Source organism: Polyodon spathula, chromosome 13 (genome assembly GCF_017654505.1).
Source record: "Polyodon spathula isolate WHYD16114869_AA chromosome 13, ASM1765450v1, whole genome shotgun sequence".
Taxonomy (NCBI): domain Eukaryota; kingdom Metazoa; phylum Chordata; class Actinopteri; order Acipenseriformes; family Polyodontidae; genus Polyodon; species Polyodon spathula.
This window is the reverse complement of record NC_054546.1, coordinates 14359898-14383845: the sequence shown is the minus strand read 5'-3', so window position 1 is coordinate 14383845 and position 23948 is coordinate 14359898. Positions and strand designations below refer to the sequence as shown.

The window sequence follows — 23948 nt, the reverse complement described above, 5'->3', positions numbered from 1 at the left end:
AACAAGTGACAACGATTATGATGTGATCTTTATACCAAGGTTGACTTCAAGTGAGGTTTTACTATTCAATTAAATATCAGGTTAAACATATATAATTAAATATCATTCCAAATAGGTCTTAAGAAATTATGGGAGTGTGTGCCGATTTCTGGCATCAGAAAGTACTAACCCTGAATACAAGGTTTGACTCAAGGAAAAAATAAAAACAAATATTAAAAAAAGGGTGGTGCTGCCTAGTGCTGATTGTGAGGGTGTGTTTACAACAATTACTGCGCCACCTATTTCACTCAACAGGTGTCAGTGTAAGGAGATCTAAGAACCTCACAGAAGTTGCAAGAGCACAACATGGAAAAAGCGGTCAGGATTCTTATTTCTTGGAATGTGCAGCGCAAAAACTGGCAAACTGCCTCAAGATGTTAAGTATGAACTGTGTAGGCCAGCTGTCATATGGCAAGGTTTCTTTTCTTTTTTTAATATGAGACAGTCTTTTTTGGCAGTTTTATGTACTTTGGAGTAGAAAGCAGAGCTTGAGCATATTTTCAAAATTATTCTGTAAACAATCAAACAGATCACTTTTTTTTGTTCAAATCTTTGATTAAATTGCGTTCCACTGGATTTGCACATGTTCAGAACCGTTCTGCACTTTAACTTGTTTTTCTTGGTTCCTCAGAGAGGAAGCATGTGTTAGGAATGTTGATGATGGTGAAATATAAGGAGAGAGTCTGGACACTACCAAATCACACAAGTGAACAGCTACACCCACGGAAACAAGAAAACCGCAGGTTGTAGCTTACGTTGTTTAAACGGTTCCAGTGATCAATCAGCACCATATGTTGGAAATCAAAACTACTTAAGATTTTCATTGTAAAAAGTTTGGATTTTCTCATCAACTGTTGACAAGTAACAGACACTTTTTACAGGGATTGATCAATTTACTCCCAGATTACTAAAGCCTCACAACTCAATACGGTCACTGTTTCAAACATGTACTTAAAAAAAAAAAAAAAAAAAGAGGATTTATTCATGACGCAGTTTGTCAATTCATCCAGTGAGAAATGCTCCACATCAGTATTTAAAACTACCTGCCCCAAGAGCACAAAGAACTCTTCCACACAAACTGACCGCCTCATGTCCACTCCAATAACAACCTCCCAAAAAATAGCCCAATTCGGAAGCAACCACATTCTATACTTTTGGAAGCTCAGGACACTGCTAATTGATACATTCACTTTTACAGCAGCAAACAAACAGTCCATCATCCCCCTAATGCAAAGCTTCTGTGAAGTTGTTTTAGGAACATTTTCACCAGATGAAATTCACCACATGCATTCAGGATTGCCAAGGAGACAGATATCCTGTTGGCAGCTGCACACAAAAAAAAACAACTAAAACCTACAATAATTTAAAACAGTAAAAACAATACAATAGCCATCCAGCCATAGACTAAAACACTGGAACATGCAACCATTTTATTCTTCAACCCACAAAATTGACGCCCTTTAAATACAATTCTACTACATCGTCATTTCCCCTTCCTGGGGATCAATTTGTACCCCCCTCTATCCTCTCCTCACTACAAAAAATGTAAATACTCAAAACCACCACTGCTGTTTGCCATTATTTTCTCACAGGGAGGGGATAAACACCACACTACATAATCACAACACTGATGACAGCATTAGCCAAAAAAAAACATTTGTCTATTTTGCTTTTACCTAAGAGGTATATGGATCGTGTTAAAATAGAACAAGCATGTTTTTATCTGTAAATAATGCTGAGCAGTCAGTAATGGATCACAAGAACCGTTATAAAGTAAATTATCAACTACCAGTATTCAATTTGAATTACTTAATGCATATGATTTTGAAAAGAATTAAAAGTATCCTGACACTTGTAAGATAAACTGTTAGATGCTTGCCTTTAAAAACGTGGAGCTGCATAAAAACAGTTTCTAAGATGCGTCAAATTGAACCAGCAAGAGGTCTAGCTCTGCCTGTGAAACTGTCAAGCCAGCAACAGAACTGACAAGACTTTCTGCCAGCGTTGACGCCTCCATCACAATTACATCAGGGAAAATAACCGCCAGGGCTGAGCGGTGTTAGCGTTACCATGGAGACGTAGAATTTAAGCAAGGGGAACGGTGTTAAGACAATAAGCACTGACTGAAAACACACATTTTTAAGATGTACAGTAAACTCCCAACTTAGAGTATATTTACCCTGATTTTGGCTCTGGCTGCCTCCACACCAGCGGGCTGTCCTGCAATTGATACCTGGGGAGGGTAGAAACAATCCAGTGTTTAAAAACAGTATTAAAATCCTAGCACACGACAGTAGATACACCACACAATTGATAAGCTTATTTTCTTTTAAAAAATATATACTTATTCTTAAACATACTTTAAAAAACAAGCTCCTTGAATGAAAGATGATGTAAGAGTTTCCCCTTGAGAAGACCACTGTGTACCACACTGTACACATACATTATAGCAAACCCTCAATTATTTGTTCTTGTGCTTCAGGTTATTAATTTTTTTTTTAATTTATTATTTTTATCTAAAGCAGAAATTAATTTGACACGTTTCAGCTTTACTATAATCATTTCAGTTCTTCAGTAGATTTTCAAAACAAATAAAACACGTTCTAGATATAATGTTCCCTTTTTTATAATAAAATATAATCTCTTGTGGACTAAATGGCACCGAAATTGCATTTCTATCTCTTTCATTCAACACCAACATCAACATAAGCCTCTATTGATGAAGACAAAGAGAATACGTGCCAGTCTTGGCATTCTGGGCAGCTTCGTATCACTGTTCCCTTTCATCACTTCATAAAGTCAACTCTCGGACTTCACAGAGGAGGACAGAATAGTGTGTTTGTTTCACCCTCCCAGAATTAAGATGCAAATCTTTTTTTCCTAAGTAGCACCGAGTGATACCCAGCTGTTTGTGGTTACAGCGACACTCCTTCAAAAAGTTACATTAACTGCACCTCTGACACAGCAGGCTTCTGAAATTGAATGCCACCAGGCTGTTGGACGTAAAGCTCCATTCACTTTAGTTAAACCATATCCTGTGTTACTCTGCGTGGAGTGCAGGATGCGCCCGATAGCCTGGAGTTCGCCAGTTTGAGGCCAGGCTATTGTTGCCACTGTTGTCCATGGACGGGAGTTCCCAGGAGGCGGCGTACAATTGCCCAAGCGCCACCCACGTGGGGAGAGCTTAGGTTACTTGTTTTAAAATAAAAAATACATAGCTTTATAATCCTTTAAAAAAAAAAAAAAAAAAAAAAAGTATGTTTGTGAAAAAATAGGTTACACTAGTGTGTCACCACAACACACAAACAAAATATCTGAAAACGCCCAATTCAATTTCCGCCTCACCACTGCAAACTACTTGCCGATGAAAATCACAGATAATCATTGGTGTACTTTCATTCCTGCTTTCAAGCATATCATCTCTTTACCTAGCAATCCTAAACAATGGATTGCCTGATAAGTCACTGCCTGGACTCGTTGGGTGCCTGACCAGTAGTGACTGTTAAGTGCAATGAGGCAAACCACACCAATTTTCCCCCCCTAACACTGCATGGTGCAAATACCAATGCACACTCCCTATGGGTCCCCAGCCAAGCTCACCAGTGCTTTTACTAGGTTAGCCACCTGAAAGACACATAAGAAATGTCAACAGGAATAATTCTATAGGTATTTAAGTATGTTAACTATATACATTCCCTGCCGTGGATGACAGTATGATGAAAACGTTGACACTGTACTTTATATCACTTGCTATATATAATTAATAAAATAAACACTTACTTGGTTGCTTTTCTCTGCCTGGTTATTCCTGTTGGAGTCTGGGAAATGTATATGGCACCCAGTTTCCTCCATTACTTTCTTGATGTTGTTGCCCCCTTTGCCGATCACATGGGAATGTTCTGTATGAGACACATCCATTTTCAGCGTGACCCGGTTACTCTGTTCAAACGAAATGCAGTGAAACTGAGATTTGTGCCAAGGATTGTATTGTCTGATCGATCAAATAAACATATCAGAGATCAGACACTCTGCACAAACATGCATTAAATGTGTGCAATAATTGATTGGACACCCAGAAGCAATCTGAGAAAAGTGAGCATGGTCCAGTATTTGTAAAACTTGATCAGTCATATCCCATATCAGACGGGACACCTGCTTTTATATATATTCTTTCTTTTAATGACCGCACAATTAAAATGATTAGATTCGATAATCTGATAATTTGTGATCTGACATATTCAATATGTCACATATCAATAAAATATAAAACAATCCCTTGTGAACACAAGTTGCCTTATTATGCAGAAGAAATTAAGCAAAATGTATTACAGAATTTACTAAAAACCAAAAACGTGTTTATAAAATTAGAAGACATTTTGCTTTAGTCAACTGCTTATGTTTTGAAGGGAAGTCTGTTAATTGTCTGAGCTACATAATTAATTGTGATGCTTGGTTCATTTTGCAGTTGAAGGTATAATTTCTCAAGCAAGTGACAATAACCGTATCAACATCGAGAATAAAGCACAGTGGAAACTCAATGTGGTGCGGTGGGAAATTACACCGACTGGCTGAAAGCTCCTTAACAGCGTAGCATATTTAAATGGGCACACATTATTACTTTATTTGTAATGAACAGCTTATTTCTTGGATATGTTGGCATTTAAGTGACTCTTTCAACACTCTCGTAATAGCTTTTTACATTTTTCTCTAAGGGGAGGTGGCAGAATTTCTAACATAGGGGGGCTTGCATTTTAACATAATTGAACATTTTGGAAATGCCCCTTGCGTCCAGCAGAACTATTCCTCAGCTGAAGAAATAGCAGCTTGTATTAAAAGCAACGAGGTCTGAAACGGCCCAGACTGCTGTACAATCTCTGGCTACAGCAAGCTGTTAGCTATGCTGTACAAGGAGACCCAGACCAAGGACTCCTCAGATTTCACCTCCCAAGAGGAAGATTGTTCACCTAATCACCAGGTGCAGCTCCCTTGTCATATGTGATTTTAAGTCGTAGGTTCTCTCAGGCAACTCATTTAACACCTTGCTAAATCAGAGAGTACGAGCACCTTAGGGACCACTGTAAATGTCTGGTTTTGTTTTCAGCAAGGCTAAAAAAAAGTCATCTTATTCCTAAAGTAATGGGGGGAAAACTAAAATATCTTCAGAACAGCAGTAGTACGACCAGTCATAATACTGCTAATTGTGTTATTGTTCATTAATACAAGCTTAAAAAAGGTACCGTTTTTTGGTTTGTTTGTAATTATTTTCGTTCACTGTTAACCTTCAGAATCTGTGGCCTGCATTGTCCAAGCTATTTATTTATTTAAAAAAAAAAAAAAAAAAAAAAAAAAAAACAAACAACAACTCCTCACTTTGGTGTCAAGAACGGACATTATCTTTTCTTTTGCTTCCTTCACATTGTCCTTCTTTCCAGAGACTTTGATATGCGGATCTGAAAAAACAAAACAAACAAACAAAAAAACACAATAAAATATGTGGTAATGCAGAAACCATCCAAAAATTAGTACATTTTATCATGCAGGCCTAAAAATCCTCCCCACTTGCCTGAATGACTCCCACAGAACCTCCTGAAGCTCTCTCTGACAGCTGCAGTGTTTGGTAAACAAAAAATAACCAGCCAACAAAAGCATATGGGTGAAGAGGTCATTGTGATACTTCCCTACACGATATAGTTGGTTTAAAAGCAATACAAGACCAAAAGCATTCGAGATAGCTAATCATATCCATCAAATGCTTCTTGAATACTGAATAAAAGTTAATACACAGTATTAATAAATTCTCCCCAATTTGATTTAAGGAGAGAACAACTTCATAATTGAATATAATTTCATCTTATTGCAGATCATACAAAGTAGCACGATCAGGACCATCACAGGTATTGTGATGCATATTGTACAGCGATTCATATCCTACAACCCTAGACCAAAGGATAGCAGGGGTTTCTGGTGGATGCTGGAAGTTCTTCAGTTCTTCCCCCAGTTTCACCTGACGGAAATGCAGCCAAACAAAGTGAATGAGACAAGCTAGGGTAATGTAACAGTTAATCACTAAACAGTTTTAGATACTGCGATGCGTTATTTATTTTTTTTAATCTGTGATCTTTAGTTGTTTGTGTGCATTTTCATTTGCAATTGAACTGTGACATTAGGGCCTTATCGAGAACTATATTCTGCAATATTGCATACTGACTTTGGATACTGCCTTAATTCTGGAAACACTTTTTTAAAAATCTTTTGATTTTGCTAAATTGCATTGCTTTTTACACTTTACGCTGTTCTGTGCACAGATACATTTAGATTACGTTTTGCTGTTAGGTCATTAATGGGACATTTTACATTCCGCTACAATACGTACTGTATTACAGTTAACGTGTCATCACTTTAGTTTTGGCAAGTGATATTTTCAGAAGAATTAAAATATACTTCTGTTAAAAATACAGTACATCTAAATGGAAGCCTACTTTCTTTAAAACACAATCTTTCATATATGTATTTTTGATATTGTCCTTTTTTCAGGGAACACAAAAAAGATACAAGGGTTGGAATGGGACAAAATGAAATAATCAGATGTGTGTCACACACGTTTACCATCACTGAAGTCAACATTTTTTAGGGTTGGATAAGTGAGTGCTGACTATTTGAATTTGAATGAAACTCCCTGTTTCACTATGTTCCAGGGGCCTACCATAGCCTTTCTTCCAATATATATATATAATTATACCAACCCCTTGTGTATATTGCCTTTCCAGTTACTTGTGGTGGCATTGGACCTAAATCGTTTAATCAATGTGCCAATATTTGTTCCAAAAAGAATATTCAAATATTTGTTTAAAAACAGTAATTTAAACACTAAGGGAAATGTCTTGTTCCACCTGGATAAAAGCACCCACAGGATTATTATGCAGAACATAATGAAGAAATACTCAAAAAAAAAAAAAAAAAAAAAAAAGTTTGCCTTAAAGGACTACAATTGAGGTAATCCAGGAATCTCTACTTCTTCTCTGTTTTCAGGGAAATTCTGTGCAGCAGCGTAAAGTACAGTACAGATGTATTAGTCTACTGCAGTACATTTTTTCTAGTGCAACAATGTAAGTATACAGTTGAACTATTGCATGCCCTATCAGACAAATGAGATTGTCATTGAAGTTTTTCTTTAGAGCACTTACTGCAACACACCTGCTACCGTTACCCCTCAGTTCATGAGCAACAGCTTCTAGTTAAATGGCATGTGCTCATATACACTGTATAATAATAAATATTAATTTTAAATATTATTATATAATATATATATTATTTTTCTGGCCACTTCCAGGTTATGAAATTACAATGTCACAATCATATAATAAAACACTAACAATAAAAACACACACAATAAAAACATTCAATTGGTAAGACTAAAGATTTATAAAACTTAATAAAAGATAATACTGTGCATTTGTATTAAATCCTGGGGTGTCTTGTAATCATGTTTAATTTTGCTGGCTGCAATTATGAGACACTTTATACAACATAGTTCAAATCCGAAAAAACAAAGATCGTATTCAGAAACTGCTATAAAACAGACAAAAAAATATATAACTGCACTGGACATTATTGCTATAAGTTTAGATTAAATCAGTCAGTCATGTTAGCACTTACTAGGGCTCCCCAGTCCATAGTTAGGAACGACCAGCCCAAAAAAGCAAAATTAAAATATAAAAGATTTAAAAGAAACAAAATTGATTTTGATAACATGTTACAGGACATAACAGAACAGTTATTGTCAACATGGACCAATAACCAGGGCTACATATCTCTTAAGTATGTAAAAAGATATGTTAAAACTGCCTCAGGACAGCACTGGTGAAAATGACAAACACACCAGTATATCAATGCTAATGGAATGGCAAGTATTTCATTCAAATATGTTAGAGCCCTTTGATGTATGAACCACTAATTAACAAGCCTATGGTCACTTTAATGGTTCTTCCTTGCAGCTTCTGTTGCACATTAAAATATATTCACAAGTGTGTAACTAACTGTGCAATGAGCTGTCAAAATCTGAAGTCGGTATAAAGTAAATTATCACGACCTACATCCTATGCACACACGAAAAAAAAAGTCATTATATAGACTGACAGCCCCTCCATTTATCCCCGGATCATCATATTTTCAATAATGTTTTCTAAAGAATGTCCTCAGCAGGTTTCATCACATTTGTACAATCTGTTCCCTGGAAACAATCATAAGCCTGACTTACGAACAGAAATCGGCATATATCCGCAGTTTATGACACTATTAAATAATCTGTTGACAAAGAATTCCCTTAGCAAGTTTCATCACAGCTCCCTCCACTAGCCAGGGATATGCATCGGGTGCTGAGGTCTAGTAATGCATACGGCTGTTTTTAGGTGGCGTTTCAAGTATTGGTATGTTTGGCCACTCTATCTTAATGATAGGTATGAACTGGATCCCAAGCTCCTCTTTTTTTTTTTTTTTTTTTTTTTTAACATCTTCACTAAAAAAATAATACTTCAATTTTTCACTTGTAACACCGACAGAAGCATTAACTAAAAGGTTTTTCAACTTGACCTTTTACAGTTTAACCTCAAACTATGAATTATGTTTTCAAGATATGGATGCAATATATGCTACAAAACGGTACACAAAAGCATTAAGCTGTTGCTTTATATCTACTAAAGCCACATACATTTTGCAAACCTCCAGCCAACTAGCAAGAAAACTAAGGGAATTTGTTCAACTTGTTTAACCCTGTCAATCCATATTGGGGATTTCTCTAATACTGCAAAAAGCTTTCCTGTCTGTGCTAAAAGACAAATACGCAGTATCCAGGATCCTAATCAGACTCAAATGCATCAAAAACATGCTGACCGACTTTTAAAAACACAAACCAGACTTTCTTGGATCGCAGGCTGTCTGGACAGTTGCTTGTGTCTAAGATGCTGTTGTTGTTGTTGTTGTTGTTGTTGTTAAGACACAGCTGTGAAACTATGAACCCTGCCATGAGACCTTATGGCCCCTATGGGACTTCCCTGGTCCATAAAAATGAGTTTAAGCAATAAAACTCGACAGGTAGCAACAGTGGACCATGGTATGTATGGTAGACACCTTACGTCATACAGTATGTAAAGCTTTAGGAAACCGAAAGAGAACAGTAATGTAGTTTTACAGCCAACAGATGCCAGTAGACTCAAACTACCTATGTAATTAGCAATAGTGAAATCATTAGTCCAGATAATTAGCTGGAAAAATCTATGACTTGATTCACACGCAGAATGTTTTACAGGGTGGTGGGCACTTAAGCTTACGTAAAGACAGTAGTTAATTTATCAGCGTCTGTGAAACCAGTTGAATTTATTCAAACAACTCCTGGAAGGGACATGAAAAGTCTGTAAAAACATGAGAGGAGGAAATGGGAGTAGGTGGACAGTGAGACTCTTAATGTCGAACAGAGGGTGCTCTGCTTCAAATGAAACGCAACTGACGTATAGAAGATTAAAGGAACGGAACATGTCCTCTGTGAATTACATCATGCAGAGTTTGAACCAATCAGGTTGCTCAATTAATTATTTATTTACATTTCAAAAGTACAAAAGCGGGTCTTATTGAGATCGATTTTGGGTAAAGTGAATTTTCTGCATCCTGATGGGGTTGTATTTCGGCTTGGGATGGATAGATAGAAAAAACACCCTGGTCACTGCCCCAGCTTCATTAGTGTGCGTCTCTTCTTTGGTCAGAGAGAGAGGACACACCTCTGATCTCAAACCAGAGTGCACCAAGCAGCCATCTTGAAAAGACCTTTGAGAAAGACATTAAATCTGTAAGTGTAAAAACTTGTCAGGATGTTAACAACAAAAAGAAAAATTACAGGCGCTTTATTTAAAAAGTGGGGACGTGTAACATTATGTTTTTCGGAGCCCTGCTTCTTAATCTTTAAGAGGCAAGTAATGACTGTTGATTCACAGTACCCAAGTAAATCAACACAGAATGTAACGAATCAAGCCACTACAGGCCAGATATTTGTGGTGATAATTTAGTATAAAATAACAAACAACAAAATAATGTGATTTTTTTCTTTTTTTTTCACCCTCAATTAATCCCAATGCTTTGGTGCACTTGGTTACATTCTGGCTGCACGCTTTACAAAGCAGGAAGTTAATCTGTTATTGTATCACATACTTTGAATTGTTGCACAGTCATGTGTGGTCTCAAAAAGAATCAGTGCTGAAGGCTTGTATAGAATACAATACAATTAAAAAAAAAAAAATTATATAGCATCCTTCATGATACTGTACTGTAGCTGTAAAAACATGACCATGTCACTTCATCTACGTATCTTTAAGGTGCCATCATCTGTATAGAATTTCTGACAATCACATAAAAACAAAACAAAAAGGTTTTTATACTCTTGCGCTGGCCTCAGGGATTTATTTGTTCAAAACTCGGAACAGTTCCTTTAATCAAATGTATTGCATTTTTACAGGATTTGGAACAGAGAACAGTACACAGTGGAAAATAACCCTGTTATTCACAGCTTTGTATTAGTAGTTTCTACAGTAGTTGTTCCTATGTTTTGTGTAGTTCAATCAGTTGTACTGGTTAAAGCCATGAGGTAGACTCGGAACAGTCCGAGTCTAGGAAATGGAGATCTGGATGAGTGAACAGAATCAGAATGGCACGAAGAAGGTTAATGGATTAAACCAGTGCCAAGGACAGTTACAAACTACAGACACAAAGTGTGTTTTACATTTAAAAAAAGGAGACATTTTTATAGATTTCTAGTATGTAGCTGATTTCAATTCAGAATTCATAAATGTTTCCTTCGGCATCCGTTAAATCGGGGTCTAAAACAAACAGTTTGTCTTTTCTTTCTTTTCTGCTTCACACATACATAGATACAAAACTGGTATTTAACACCACAGCTACAGTGTAAAATAGGTTGACACATATGCCTAAAGCAGGGGTGTCAAAAACTCAGTTCCTGGAAGGCCGCAGTAGTCAAAACATGATCATTGACAGAGTGCCAACGGAGTTTTGTTCTAAAATGAGAAACTTGGGGGGTCATTTCTGACCCTAGCTTTACCTTTGAGCCGCATGTTAAGAATATTACCAAGTTGTCCTTTTTCCATCTAAAGAACATTGCTCAGCTGAGACCTGTCTTGTCGGCGCTATATAAAATAGAGTATTATTATTATTATTATTATTATTATTATGGCTTTTGTTCGAACCAAGGTCTCAATTACTGAATTGGTCTAATTATTTGATTAGCTGGACAAATGTAACACTTCTCCCAGGCCTCAACATGTTTTATAGGTTGTGTTATAGGCCTTGAATCAAATGCATTTTTAAATCATCAACTCTGAAAGAAAAAAAAATGTTAAACATGTCCAATTGAACAAACAGTTAGATCAATTAAGTTAATTGAGAGCTTAAATTGGAATAAAAACCATAAGACCCTGGTATTAAGCACAACAATGTTGAACAGCATTGCACTCTGATTCATATTATCCTCAGTGTAGTCATGGGTTAAATCCAGCCTACTGACCATTCATCCAGAACAGTGTTCCTGTTAAATCATTTCCAAAGATTAATTACCACATTGCTATGTCATTAAACAACTAGATATTTATTACATACAAAATAACTTGTCAGTTCAAGCTCAAATAATGTATATTTTACTAAACCGTTTAAACTTAAAAACAGCTATTAGTTGGTATTAGATGAAAAAGTGGCATTGTCAATACTTATTTTTGTTTTAAGTTTTGAAAAAAGTCAAAACTCTTTTTTAGTGAAGTGACCAGAATGCACTAATTTTTCATTAAGGGTATATAAGAGAGTTTCACAACTTGCCACCTGGGGGTGCAGACCCAACCAAACTCTATGCATGGGTGGCCAACCCTGGTCCTGAGAGCCACAGTTTAAGGTTGTATGTATTTCTAAAGACTTGGAACAATTTCATTTTGACTAGTTAAGCAGTATTTTTTTTTCAATTTAAGTAGTAACTTGTTCAGTTAATTTAGAGATAATTTGGAACACAAACATGAACACCCTGCAGCTCTCATGGACCAGAGCTGACCACTCAACAAATGAACAGTCTACACTGATCAACAGCTTACATTCTTCAGAAATTCATTATTTAAGGGTTACCTATAAAACCTATGTGAGTGTGGCTCTCCAGGACCAGGGTTGGCCACCCCTGCTCTATGGTATAATAACGTGACCCAGAATTCCTTTCCCCATTGAAGACATTGAGAAAGACTTTGAAATGCTTGTCAAACAGTTTACTAAGTTTCTTTTAATTCTACAACACTTGGCTTAGGTTCTCGAAGCTAGTATCATCATTATCACAATGTGTTAAGTAAAAATGCACCCAATATAGACACAAAACAGGAACAAACAAAACAAAAACTCTAGAGATTTAATGTAGGGGCTTTGGAGTAGTCTCAAGTTGTTTCCCATTTGTTTTAAAATTGAATGTGGTGTTTTTTCTTTAAGGACAAAAAATGTGCTAAGGACGATATGGAGTAAAAAGCTTTGAGAATTTTTATTGCACCTTGTTATCTGTTGTACATAAAATGAGACACATACCTGAACTTTAAAAAAAAGCACATTGGGTTTTGGACAAGTTGGGTTTGTAATGGAAGGCTACTGGTTCTTGGTCTGCCTTCTGTACAGTAGGTGCCATAGCAATAGCTTAACAGATGAAACAATTATAGGTTTACTATTTAAGCCATATCCTAACAAGACTGCACTTGAAATATGTATTTTCCCATGCCATACGTATGCATAGTTTTGTTAAGCAGTCTGTTGGACACTGCAGAAGGTACTCACTTAGATGATTTGTCTGTTTTTTTCTAAAGTTAACGTATCCAATAGCTTTAGGTGATGTCATAAAAAAAACAACAAAAAGAAAACACAAAAAAACCTCTTTACAGCCAAAATAATTCCCTCCATGGTTTATCCACAAAGGTCCAGAGGGGAGCTGTAAAATAATTTTGACTCCACAGCTGAGCAGACACAGAATACCTGCACCAATAGTTCTGTTGTCAAGGGGACAGCTAAGAAAAAATAACGTGAAAACTGCCAACTTTTTTAAAGGTCTATGCTGCACTGTAACAAAGTTAGTCCCTGCAATTTATACCCTTGGGAACCAAACAGTCTGAAAAGTCTTTTCCAAAAATTCTGCTGACAAAAGAACACAGGCCTCAATAAAAAAAATAAAATAAAAAAAGCATGGGGACTTAAACCCCCCCTCCCTTCACGAGTGGGGTTTGACAGAAGAGCATACCAAGCTGCATGATTCAGCTGCCTAGCAGGTAACCATGGTACCCAAGGCACACACATTAAGCATGCAGTAAAAAAAAAAAAAAAAGTGAGATAAGGCCTCAGCGGCACAGACTGGCCTGTTTTCACAGCTGCTTCTGCCTTCAGGTTTTACTTCACTTCGGGTAAAGCGGTCAGAATGACAGTTTCCACTCTGGTCTGCTTGTAAATTTTGTTGTATAGGTGTAGATTTATTGCAGACAGTAAATTGGTTTTGCAACAGTAACTGGGGAACAAATGCTAGCATGCATTATCGCCTTTTTTATAATGTTCCTGTTCCATTAATGAATGTTTAAAAACAACGCTATTTATTATAAAAGGTACATCAGATCAATTTCTAATCCCCCTTGTTAGAAATCCATCCTATAATACAAAAGTGGAAAAAAAACACAAGTTACACACACCCAAAGCATTATTCTTTGCTTCTAAGGAATGGCTTTTATTAGCTAAATAGTATTATATTTGGTTAACAATTTTAAAACGCCACTTTGCCAACCATTTTTCATCTTAGTAAATCATAGTTGCAGTATCACTTTCAGGATTGATACTTGCCTCTACACAACAGCACCTGTCAAGTGCCCATTTAAACATGGACTCAAGTAGGACATGGAAGTGGCTTATTGTTTCCTGGATGGACAACCTCCTTTATACAAAGTAAAACTAAAACTAATATTCAATATAACATTAATTTTTTAGTAATAGAACAACACATTTCACTCCAATTTTAATACAAAACAATTACCATTTGTCCAGACTTGCCTACAAAAAAGTGCAACATGTACAAATATCACTTTACAGGGTACAAGAACAATACAAATTGTTTAGTACTTTAAAATAAATTTAGAACACATTCCTTTGGAGATTTCATATATATATATATATATATATATATATAAAAATATACAAAACTGAAACATCATAATTGGATAAGTCTCCATCCCCCTGAGTTAATACTTGGTGGAAGCACCTTTGGCAGCAAATACAGCTGTGAGTCTGTTGGTATAGGTCTCTACCAACTTTGTACACCTAGATTTGGAAATATTTGACCATTCTTCTTTACAAAACTGTTCAAGCTCTGTCAAGTTCTTTGGGGATTGTTGATGGACAGCAATGCCACAAATTTTCGATTAGATTTAGGTCAGGGCTCTGACTGGGCCACTCAAGGACATTTACTTTTTTGTTCCTTAGCCACTCCAGTGTAGCTCTGGCTGTGTGCTCTGGGTCGTTGTCATGCTGAAAGGTGAACTTGTATCCCCAATTTCCTCAAGGACTTCTCTGAACTTTGCTCCATTCATTTTCCCTTCTATCCTGACAAGTGCCCCAGTCCCTGCCGATGAGAAACATCCCCATAACATGATGCTGCCATCACCATGCTTCACAGTAGGGATGGTGTTCTTTGGCTGATGCGTTGTTTTGGGTTTGCGCCAAACACAACGCTTTGCATTTAGCCCAAAAAGTTGCATTTTAGTTTCGTAAGACCACATACTTTGCATACTTCAAATGGAATTCAAGGTGGGACTTCTTGAGGAAAATACAGGCCAGATTTGTGGAGTGCTTGGGATATTGTTGTCACATGCACACTTTGACTAGTCTTGGCCATAAAAGCCTGTAGCTCTTGCAAAGTTGCCATTTGCCTCTTGGCAGCCTCTCTGATCAGTCTCCTTCTTGCTCGGTCATCCAGTTTGGAGGGACGGCCTGATCTAGGTAGGGTCTTGGTGGTGCCATACACCTTCCACTTCTTAATAATCATCTGGACAGTGCTTCAAGGGATATTCAAGGCCTTTGATATTTTTTTTATACCCATCCGCTGATCTTTGTCTTTCAACAACTTTGTCTCGGAGTTCTTCTGAAAGCTCCTTGGTGCTCATGGTTGAGTCTTTGCTTTGAAATGCACTACCCAGCACAGGGAACCTACAGGAACTGCTGAATTTATCTAGAAATCACGTGAATCACTACGATTTAACACCAGTGGAGGCCACTTAACTTGGTGTGTGATTTTGAAGCAATTGGTTACACCTGAGCTTATTTAGGAGTGTTATTACAAGGGAGGTGGACACTTATCCAACCAAGCTATTTCAGTTTTTATTTTTATTTTCTACAAATTTCTAGAATATTTTTTTCACTTGGAAGTTGTGGGGTAGGATGTGTAGATAAATAAATAAATACAAAAAAATTAATGCATTTTAATTCCAGGCTTTAAGGCAACAAAAGGTGAAAAATTTTAAAGTGGGTGTAGAGTTTCTATCCTAGATTTTACTTGTGCTAACCAATTTTGTTCACAACTGAACAAGCGCTTTTAGATATGCAAGAATGTGTGACAGATGAAATGCCAGACAGATTGGGTTCCTCCAACTGCTACCAGCCTGACAAGTCTCCACATTTATGCAAGACTGAAGTGTGTAATATGCATCCCCAGTGGGGGATAAGAAACTATTCTGAAAGTTTGGAACATGCAATAATGTATGTGGGGTTCTGCAGTTCAAAGACAGCAGAAAACATTCAAAAGCTGTGGATGGCTTCCAAGTACAAAAGATCGGTATAAAAAGTATAGACTAACCTATAACACCTCGTTTGTGAGATTATGCTTTGTTCTGAGACATCAGTATTATGGCACAATGATGTCTGGTTATGTATTAAACTGTTTAATGTATTTATAAAAAATACAATAAAAAATACACAGAGAGATGCTTATATATAGAAATATATATATTTAAATCTAACCATCCAACTGCAACTACTAGGTAGCCTGTATTTCTGAGATATCCTTGAGTCAAGAGAAGCAGTCTGTATTAACATATTTCAAAGATATCCATGAGTATTAATGTTCTTTCATTCCAAGCAAATGATGAGCCATCTTATCAGCCCTTTGCAGAAGTTGCTAATGATGATATATCTTCAAATATACATTTACAAACATTATGTCCCTTTAATGCAAATCAAAATTAGTTTATCCCCCTTCAGGGGCATAAACTAATTTAATAGCACAGAATCTAGTCTTTTTTTTTTAAATGTTCCCAGTGTTGTAAATCCTACAACTTCACCTGGAAGGCTATTCCATACATTTGTCACTGTGTAAAAAAGAGCTTCCCTTCGGTTCTATACGTACTTTTACGCAGCTTCTACTTATGTACCCAGTCTTCTATGTGGGGGTCTAACTTGGGCATTGTACAATCTGAACATAACCTCTCGACTTGTATTTCACACTTTTTGCATTATAGACAAACATTGTATTTGCCTTTTTAATGGTCTCATCACATTGGCAAGATACTTTTAATGACAACTCCACTATAACCCCCCCCCCCCCCCCCCCAGATCTGTTTATAAAAGTCCTCATCCCCTATTTCCATCCTGTTCATTTCATAGATGGATTTTTATGCCCAATGTACTTTACATTTCTTAGCATTAAAATTCATTTTCCACAAGTTTGCCCAGTTACATATATGGTCCAAATCCTTTGAATTAGCTGGGCTGCAGAGTCCACTACTCCCCCAAGTTTGTCAAATTTGCAGATAATACCAGTCTTGTAATGTGTACTTTGGTCCAAATAATTTTTAGAAATGATCATTTGACCCCAGTGGTGGTACGACTACGACTACTACTACTAATAATAATAATAATACTATTATATATTACACACATGTCCTGATTCACTGCATCAATCATTTCAGTTTCTACGTCACCACATCCCACTGGATTTTCACAGTTTATATTGGGCACATTGACGCTTTCATTTCTTGGTATAATAATATACCTAGTGGTCTGTAACATACACCAATAGCTCGACATAAATGGACTTACTTTGGTTTGTAGACTGAGGGAAAATCAATGTTTTTTAGTTTTAGCCCATCCCTAACATATTGGATTTAGTCCTCCTCCTCTCCTATCTAGTCAATCTTTTTGGAATAGTTTATACCCCTGTATGTGGAATTATTCTCCATCTTCAGGATTAAGCCAAGTTTTTGATTCCAACAACGTCACACTTTTCAGTTGACGTGTGCTTCTAGCTCGAACAATTTATTTCTGGCATTTAGACGCAGACATTTCATTTTGTTTTGTATATGACTTGCACCTTTAGCCTAGAACCTGTTTTAATATTAATACGATGACATTATATTAACTCGCTCAAGTCCACAAGACCAGAAAGCACCTGCAATACATTTCAGCTCTGACCATTTATCCATAGAATGTTTGCTTAAATCGTTTGATGTTGGGTCGGGTTTAAATAAATCTCCATCTACTTAACAGCTGTTCAGATCACAACTGTAAAGATACGTGTAACTAGAAACGTTTGCTTTTTTGTTTGTTGGTTATTGCGAACAATAAAAAAAGCATCTCCAGTAGCATAATGTAACCGGACTTGCATCTCTTACTGAGTGGTTCGTAAACGTATGCATATGTCAAAGAGGCATGACAGCAAAACTGTCCTTTTTTTCTTCACAACATTAAGTTAACTGAAATCCTACAGCTTTGTATCAAATTTAGACAAAGCATACAATAGAAACCCAAAATGTCAATATGGCAGCCATATTAGGTCAGAGTCAATATCACAGTTACCTCACAGTGTTTATATAATCCAGCTAATAATATAAATTCAGTGCATCATTCAGATAGGAGTGTTTGATAGTATTGTGGCCACTGCATTGCAAAGTTACAAATAATAAAATTGGATGAAGACAGTAGTATACTAACTGTTTCCTCTGTTACAGATTACAGGACCTCACACAGTTTCCTGTGTGACGCATAGACCAAGTTTAAGGCACAGAGGGGAGTACTATTACCTGTAAGACAGGAAGTGAGTTTATAGTGTTAGAACAGGGGAAAAAAACTGTCTGGAAATGTTAAAAGATGAAATAGAAAAACTAGAGGATGCTTGCTTATCACACCTGTTCAATGCCTTTGACGAGATGTTCACATTGGCTGAAATGACTTTGAACCATCTTTTCTCCCACCAAACTACAACTTAGTGGCTTGTATATACTGTAGGCTCTTCATGTAAGACTCAAAGGAACAATTTTTATCAAGGTCTTTACATCAACATGCAATTAGTACAATTTTTGTGAAAGAAAAACACAACTGTTAATGTTACAAAACAAGTAAAATGCAAAGGAGGAGGTTAATATCAAGACTCAGAAGTGTATCCGAGTTGGCTGTCACTGGTTTTAAAAGATTAAGAATTAGATTTTCCTTAAAATAGGTGAACACAGTAAACAAAAAGTATAACAGCCTTGGATGACATCTCTCTTTGCACTCTGTGACCTCAAGAGAATGAGGAAACTAATCTCAGTAAGTGATTATAGAGCAAGCATCCAAACTGAATTCCTTTCACCATCAATCCAAGTTTTAGTTAACCAAACTGGATTTCATTTTTTTTAGAATATAATCAATCAGTTGCCAAAAGCACTCTCTATGATGCCAGCAATCTCATTATCCACGCTCATTTTAGCCCTTTTAGCATGCAAGACACTGAAATCCTCACAGGTGTAGAGTGTAGAGAGCTGGGCAGAGCTAAATGGGATGGACATGATTAGTAGAACTTTCTGAAGGCAGAGGAAGAGGTGCCATTTCAATAATATTAATTTATAGCAAGAACTCAGGCATACTCTTAATATATTGCTCTTACTGTACACTGTATACTATACCAGCGGTACTGTGGATCATTTCTTAAAAATCAATCAAATGCTATAAATGTCACTTTTTTCAAAAAGGCAAGAAAAATCCACTTGAATTTTTACAGGTTACAGGAGTAAATAGGTTCTTGCTCAGACTATGCCCCATCAAAAGTGAAAGGTGTTATTCCTTGACACACAGTCCTATGTATACAGTTTAACACACTTTGATCGCTCAATATTTCATAGTCCAACTGCAATTATAAGTAGTAGAAAGAAAACTGCAAATGCTTTATAATTATTAAGACCAAACTCTCCATGGGGTCATTTTCTATTTGAGAAGAGAATTAAGGGCCATCTGCCAAGCAGTATACCAGGCTTAAATGTACCAATATTTATATAACCTCTGACCCATGAAATATCTTGACACTAACAAAAACTTGACACTGAACAGCAATTAGTGTTACAACATGTGAACTACATAAATGATCTGCATTCTCAAAGGAAGCAAAGCCAATGGCCATGGCTACAGTGAAAGTTCTGCAATTGAATGTCATTCCTAAAAATCCTAAGTGGCACACACATTAGAAGAGTACATAGCTTCAAATTTCATTTAGTTTTTGTACATTGCCTCTTACCTTGGTATATCTTTCACTTCCGTTTAAGTTGCCTGTCACAGATATGTAACACAGGCTATATCAGGAAAATTGTCTTTATAAAAGCAAGAGTTGGCACAGTCTAGTAAGGAGCTACTTTGGATCAAGTTTCCTTTTTTATTGCTAGCAATACACTCCTGTGCATTTACCAATATAAAAAAAAACTTCAGCTGATCAAGTCTAAATTACACATGTCTGTGGCAGGCAACATGAACCGAAGAGCAGCTTCTGAACTCAGTCAAAGCACCTTAACACAGAATTATCCACAAATAAAACCATATTTTTATAATGGTTATAAAAATGGACTTCAGGACATCATAAAAAAAACCCAAAACCTCTCCCTCTTTCACTTGATCAAAGGGATAGAAGGGTTTCTAGAGTATCAGCACACTAGCACCCCCACAAGGCAAAACAAGGGTTTTATTTTAGTGTTTTTTTGTTCTTCTACAACAGTAACCTTTGCAAACATCAATGCATCAACTTGAACCCCTATATGTTATTCCTCTAAAAAAACATGACTTTTGTCCTTTTTCTTTGATTTGTTCTGAACAATTAGCTCAATTCAACTTACACTTTAGCTGGCGTTATTTCAGAGATGTCTGCCCAGTATCTAACCTTAAGAGCACGTTGTTGTTTTATCTCCCACACTGAAATCCTGAACCTTATTGAACAATATGGAAAACAGCAATGCACCAAAACCCTTCAAGATAAAAAAGCACAATTTATGTGCATTTCTTTCCCTCACCCAGAACAACATTTGCTATTAAGCCAGACACTATTGTTCAGGATTGATAGATATTTTACATTTATATCTAAAAGTTAAATCTAAAAACTGAAGGTTATCATCTTGAGGAGGGTCAATTATGTTTTATTTAGCTACAACGCAACATTAAACTCATCCTGAAAACCAAACATGCCAAACTGCATTCCTTCCCAGATTTACAGAAATTTACAACAACTCTGTGTAGGTTACGCTTGAATAAAAAAGCTTTAGGTCTTAAAGAAGCTAAATGAAAGGCTGCTTAAAAAATGTAGAAAGTTCAATAAGTTTTAACTCCATTTTTGAATGGCCTACATTTAAATTACAAGCTACTTGCTGCTTTCATGCTGTCACTGCAATACATTGAGAACATTGTTGATGCGAATCTCCTTTGTCTGTTGTTTTCATCTCTTATATTACATATTCCTTACATAAACTGATATGTTTTAGTGTTTCTCCTTTTAATATGGGATTAGAATGAAAATATTGTGACTACTACGGTATGTTTTTCAGATTGCTGATTTGTCTATTGAAAGACACTCCAAAGCTAAACACCTTCACAGTGCCTCTACTCACTTTCTTCCCAGGATGCTCCTGGAATAGCTTTGGTTTAAAGATTACCTTAATGTTATGAAATGTTAATATAAATACTCTTTTCCCTTTTCTAAACTTAAGGCCAAACACATATACATATTTCAATTACTTCATGTAGACTTATTTGTGCTTGAATTCAATTAAAAACAAACAATATAAAACTATCGGCATATTCCTAACCAAGGAGGTTACATACAGTATCTGCCATTCAGAGGCTTACAGCAATAATGCAGAGTTTAAAGTTATGAGTTTCATCTCTTAGTGATGTTAAGTTTCTGTGTACTCCTGGAATTGACGACCTTCATTGGGCCTTATTCAGTGGATGAATTGATAACCACAAATTATTCAGACAGCTTACCGATGTTTTATGATCTATAGGTTAGATAAATTAGGATGAACTGTCTAGAATGCTCACAACAAAACCACTCAAATGTACAACTGCACACAGAGTCACAATTTCTCCCACTCACATTGCGATCAACTTACTATTACTTTCCAAAAGAAAACCATTAAAAAAAAACATTGCGGTTGGCTATCAGCCAATGTTAATGATTTGTCTCAAACTAGTTTTGGAATTTGGTTTGTTAATATAAAATATTCAGGCAAGTTATTTCCCCCCCATTTTTTACAATGTAACAATAAACAAGTCACGTATTAGAACCCATAACTCCAAGAATATTGGCGCGGAACGATTCTAACCAATACTTAAAAAAATAACAATTCTAGCTCCTTAGATTTATTATCATTACTGGTTCCACTTTATTTTGCTTGTTTTTTTTGTTAATTCAGTATTAAAAAAGTAGTAACTACTCTCCAGATACACTGCAGCGTCCTGTCACTGTAACCTGTACTGTGGGTCAGACAGCTGGACCATTGGAGAGAGTGATTAGGTACCAGAAAGCAGAATCAATATCATTGTATTTTAAAATATTTACCTATTCCAAGTTTAAATACAAATATTTACTAATTTACAGTATACTGTTTGCAGACTGCTCCTTGCTAGTAAGCATCCAAGTATATTAAAATGCTTACCTTTCTTAGACTTGGCACCTATCTTCAGTTTAGAAGGCCACGCAATCTGGGTTTTAGTTTCTTCCATAATCTGTAAAAACAGTCATTGAAAATGATTTAAGAAACGAGGCAGTGCATAAATAATAGATAGAAATAGAGGGTTGTGTCAATTAAAACAAGGCATCCTCAGAAGTACAATGTCAGGGTACTTGCAACTGTAATTGCATGGTTTGTAAACATGAAGTAAAATTGATTTGTGAAACCATGCCTGATCTGAATCATACAGTACCACACTGTATAACATTGATAACACTGGTAATGGAACTTCTCCGAGAGATTCATAGAACAGCAAAACACACCAAATCCATGGCTAGTGTTTGAAAGAGCCCTTCAATGACCTCAGAATGAATCAAAGGTAAATAAAAATGTTCAATGCTGCATTTTTAACCACCTCAGATCTCAGGAACTAAATATTTACCTAATTTATACCTATATTTAAATATGTATGTAATTCCCATAATGCAGAAACTGTACATTTCAATTCTTAATCTGCTTAATACATTTTATCAAGTATTGCAAGAGCTCCCAAAATATTTGACATACGTGCATGCATGCATGCATAAATAAGGCACTGCATACTAAAAACAAGCTACAGGAGTTGCCATTAATATTGACTGTTTAGTGAACTTTCACATGATACTTTTAATAAAAAGTATCATGTGCCATTTAGAATTTGATAAGTTGTTTTAACACGAAAAGTACAGGATCAAATTCAATTTATTTTGGCTTGCAGATGGTACAAACTTGAATGGTTTCATTTAGAAGTGGAAAAAAAAAACAGCTTAAAAAGCACAAGGATCAGGTTTATTATTTCTACTATGCTCTTGGATTTATATAAAATAAATTTATAAATTTTAAAAAAAAATATATATATATATAATATATATATATATATATATATATATATATATATATATATATATGCACCTCCAAAATTATTGGCACCCTTGATAAAGATGAGCAAAAAAGGCTGTATAAAATAAACACAGGTAATGAGCTATAATATAATTTTCCAACATGCGGAATATATTGTACTTTATTAATGATTCATGGGAATCAACCAAAATTACACATTTATCAAATTATAAATGTATTTCCCCAAAAATAAAGTGTCAATTATTGGCACCCTTGTTTTCAATACTTTGTGCACCCTCCCCTTGCAAGGATAACGACACTGAGCCTTTTTCTACAATTTATGAAAATTGGAGAACACATTGGAAGGGATCTTAGACATTCCTTCATACAGAATCTTTCCAGATCCTTGATATCCTTCGGTCTGCGCTTATGGACTGCCCTCTTCAATTCAAACCACAGGTTTTCAATGAGATTCAAGTCCGGAGACTAAGATGGCCATTGCAAAATGTTGATTTTGTGGTCAATTAACCATTTCTTTGTGGATTTTGATGTGTGCTTGGGGTCACTGTTTTGCTGGATCCACTCGTGGCCAAGTTTCAGCCTCCTGGCAGAGAGAACCAGGTTTGTGGCTAAAATGTCCTGGTACTTGGTAGAGTTTATGATGCCGTTGACTTTAGCAAAGGACCCAGGACCAGTGGAAGCAAAACAGCCCCATAACAAAGATCCAACACCATAGTAGGTATGAGGTTCTTTTCTGCATACGCATCCTTCTTTCAGCACCAAATGCACCGCTGGTATGCATGGGCCAAAGAGCTCTATTTTAGTCTCATATGACCATAGCACACGGTTCTAATCCAAGTGCCCATGCCGTCTAGCAAATTCTGAAAAAAAAGACTTGGGAAGTATTGCAATTTGTTTAAAACCTTTTTTCACAGAATGTGCAAGATCTATTTTTTGCCTTATCCATAGCATTCTAAGGTCATCAGAAATCTCCTGTAAAGGGATAACATTTGAAATAATATTGAA

The 23948-nt window shown here is 36.1% G+C and overlaps 1 protein-coding gene across 5 annotated transcripts in view; it reads right to left on the bottom strand.

The window, feature by feature from the left end:
- The window catches only part of LOC121325668 (protein bicaudal C homolog 1-like), a 93992-nt gene that overhangs the window by 21752 nt on the left and 48292 nt on the right, over positions 1-23948 (bottom strand). For all 5 annotated transcript variants that reach the window (XM_041268515.1, XM_041268516.1, XM_041268517.1 and 2 more), the window contains exons 3-6: positions 22029-22098; positions 5410-5489; positions 3820-3978; positions 2219-2272 (exon numbers count right to left, since the gene is read on the bottom strand). In XM_041268515.1, the coding sequence (XP_041124449.1) occupies positions 2219-2272; positions 3820-3978; positions 5410-5489; positions 22029-22098 (363 nt within the window). The remainder of the gene's footprint in view (positions 1-2218; positions 2273-3819; positions 3979-5409; positions 5490-22028; positions 22099-23948) is intronic.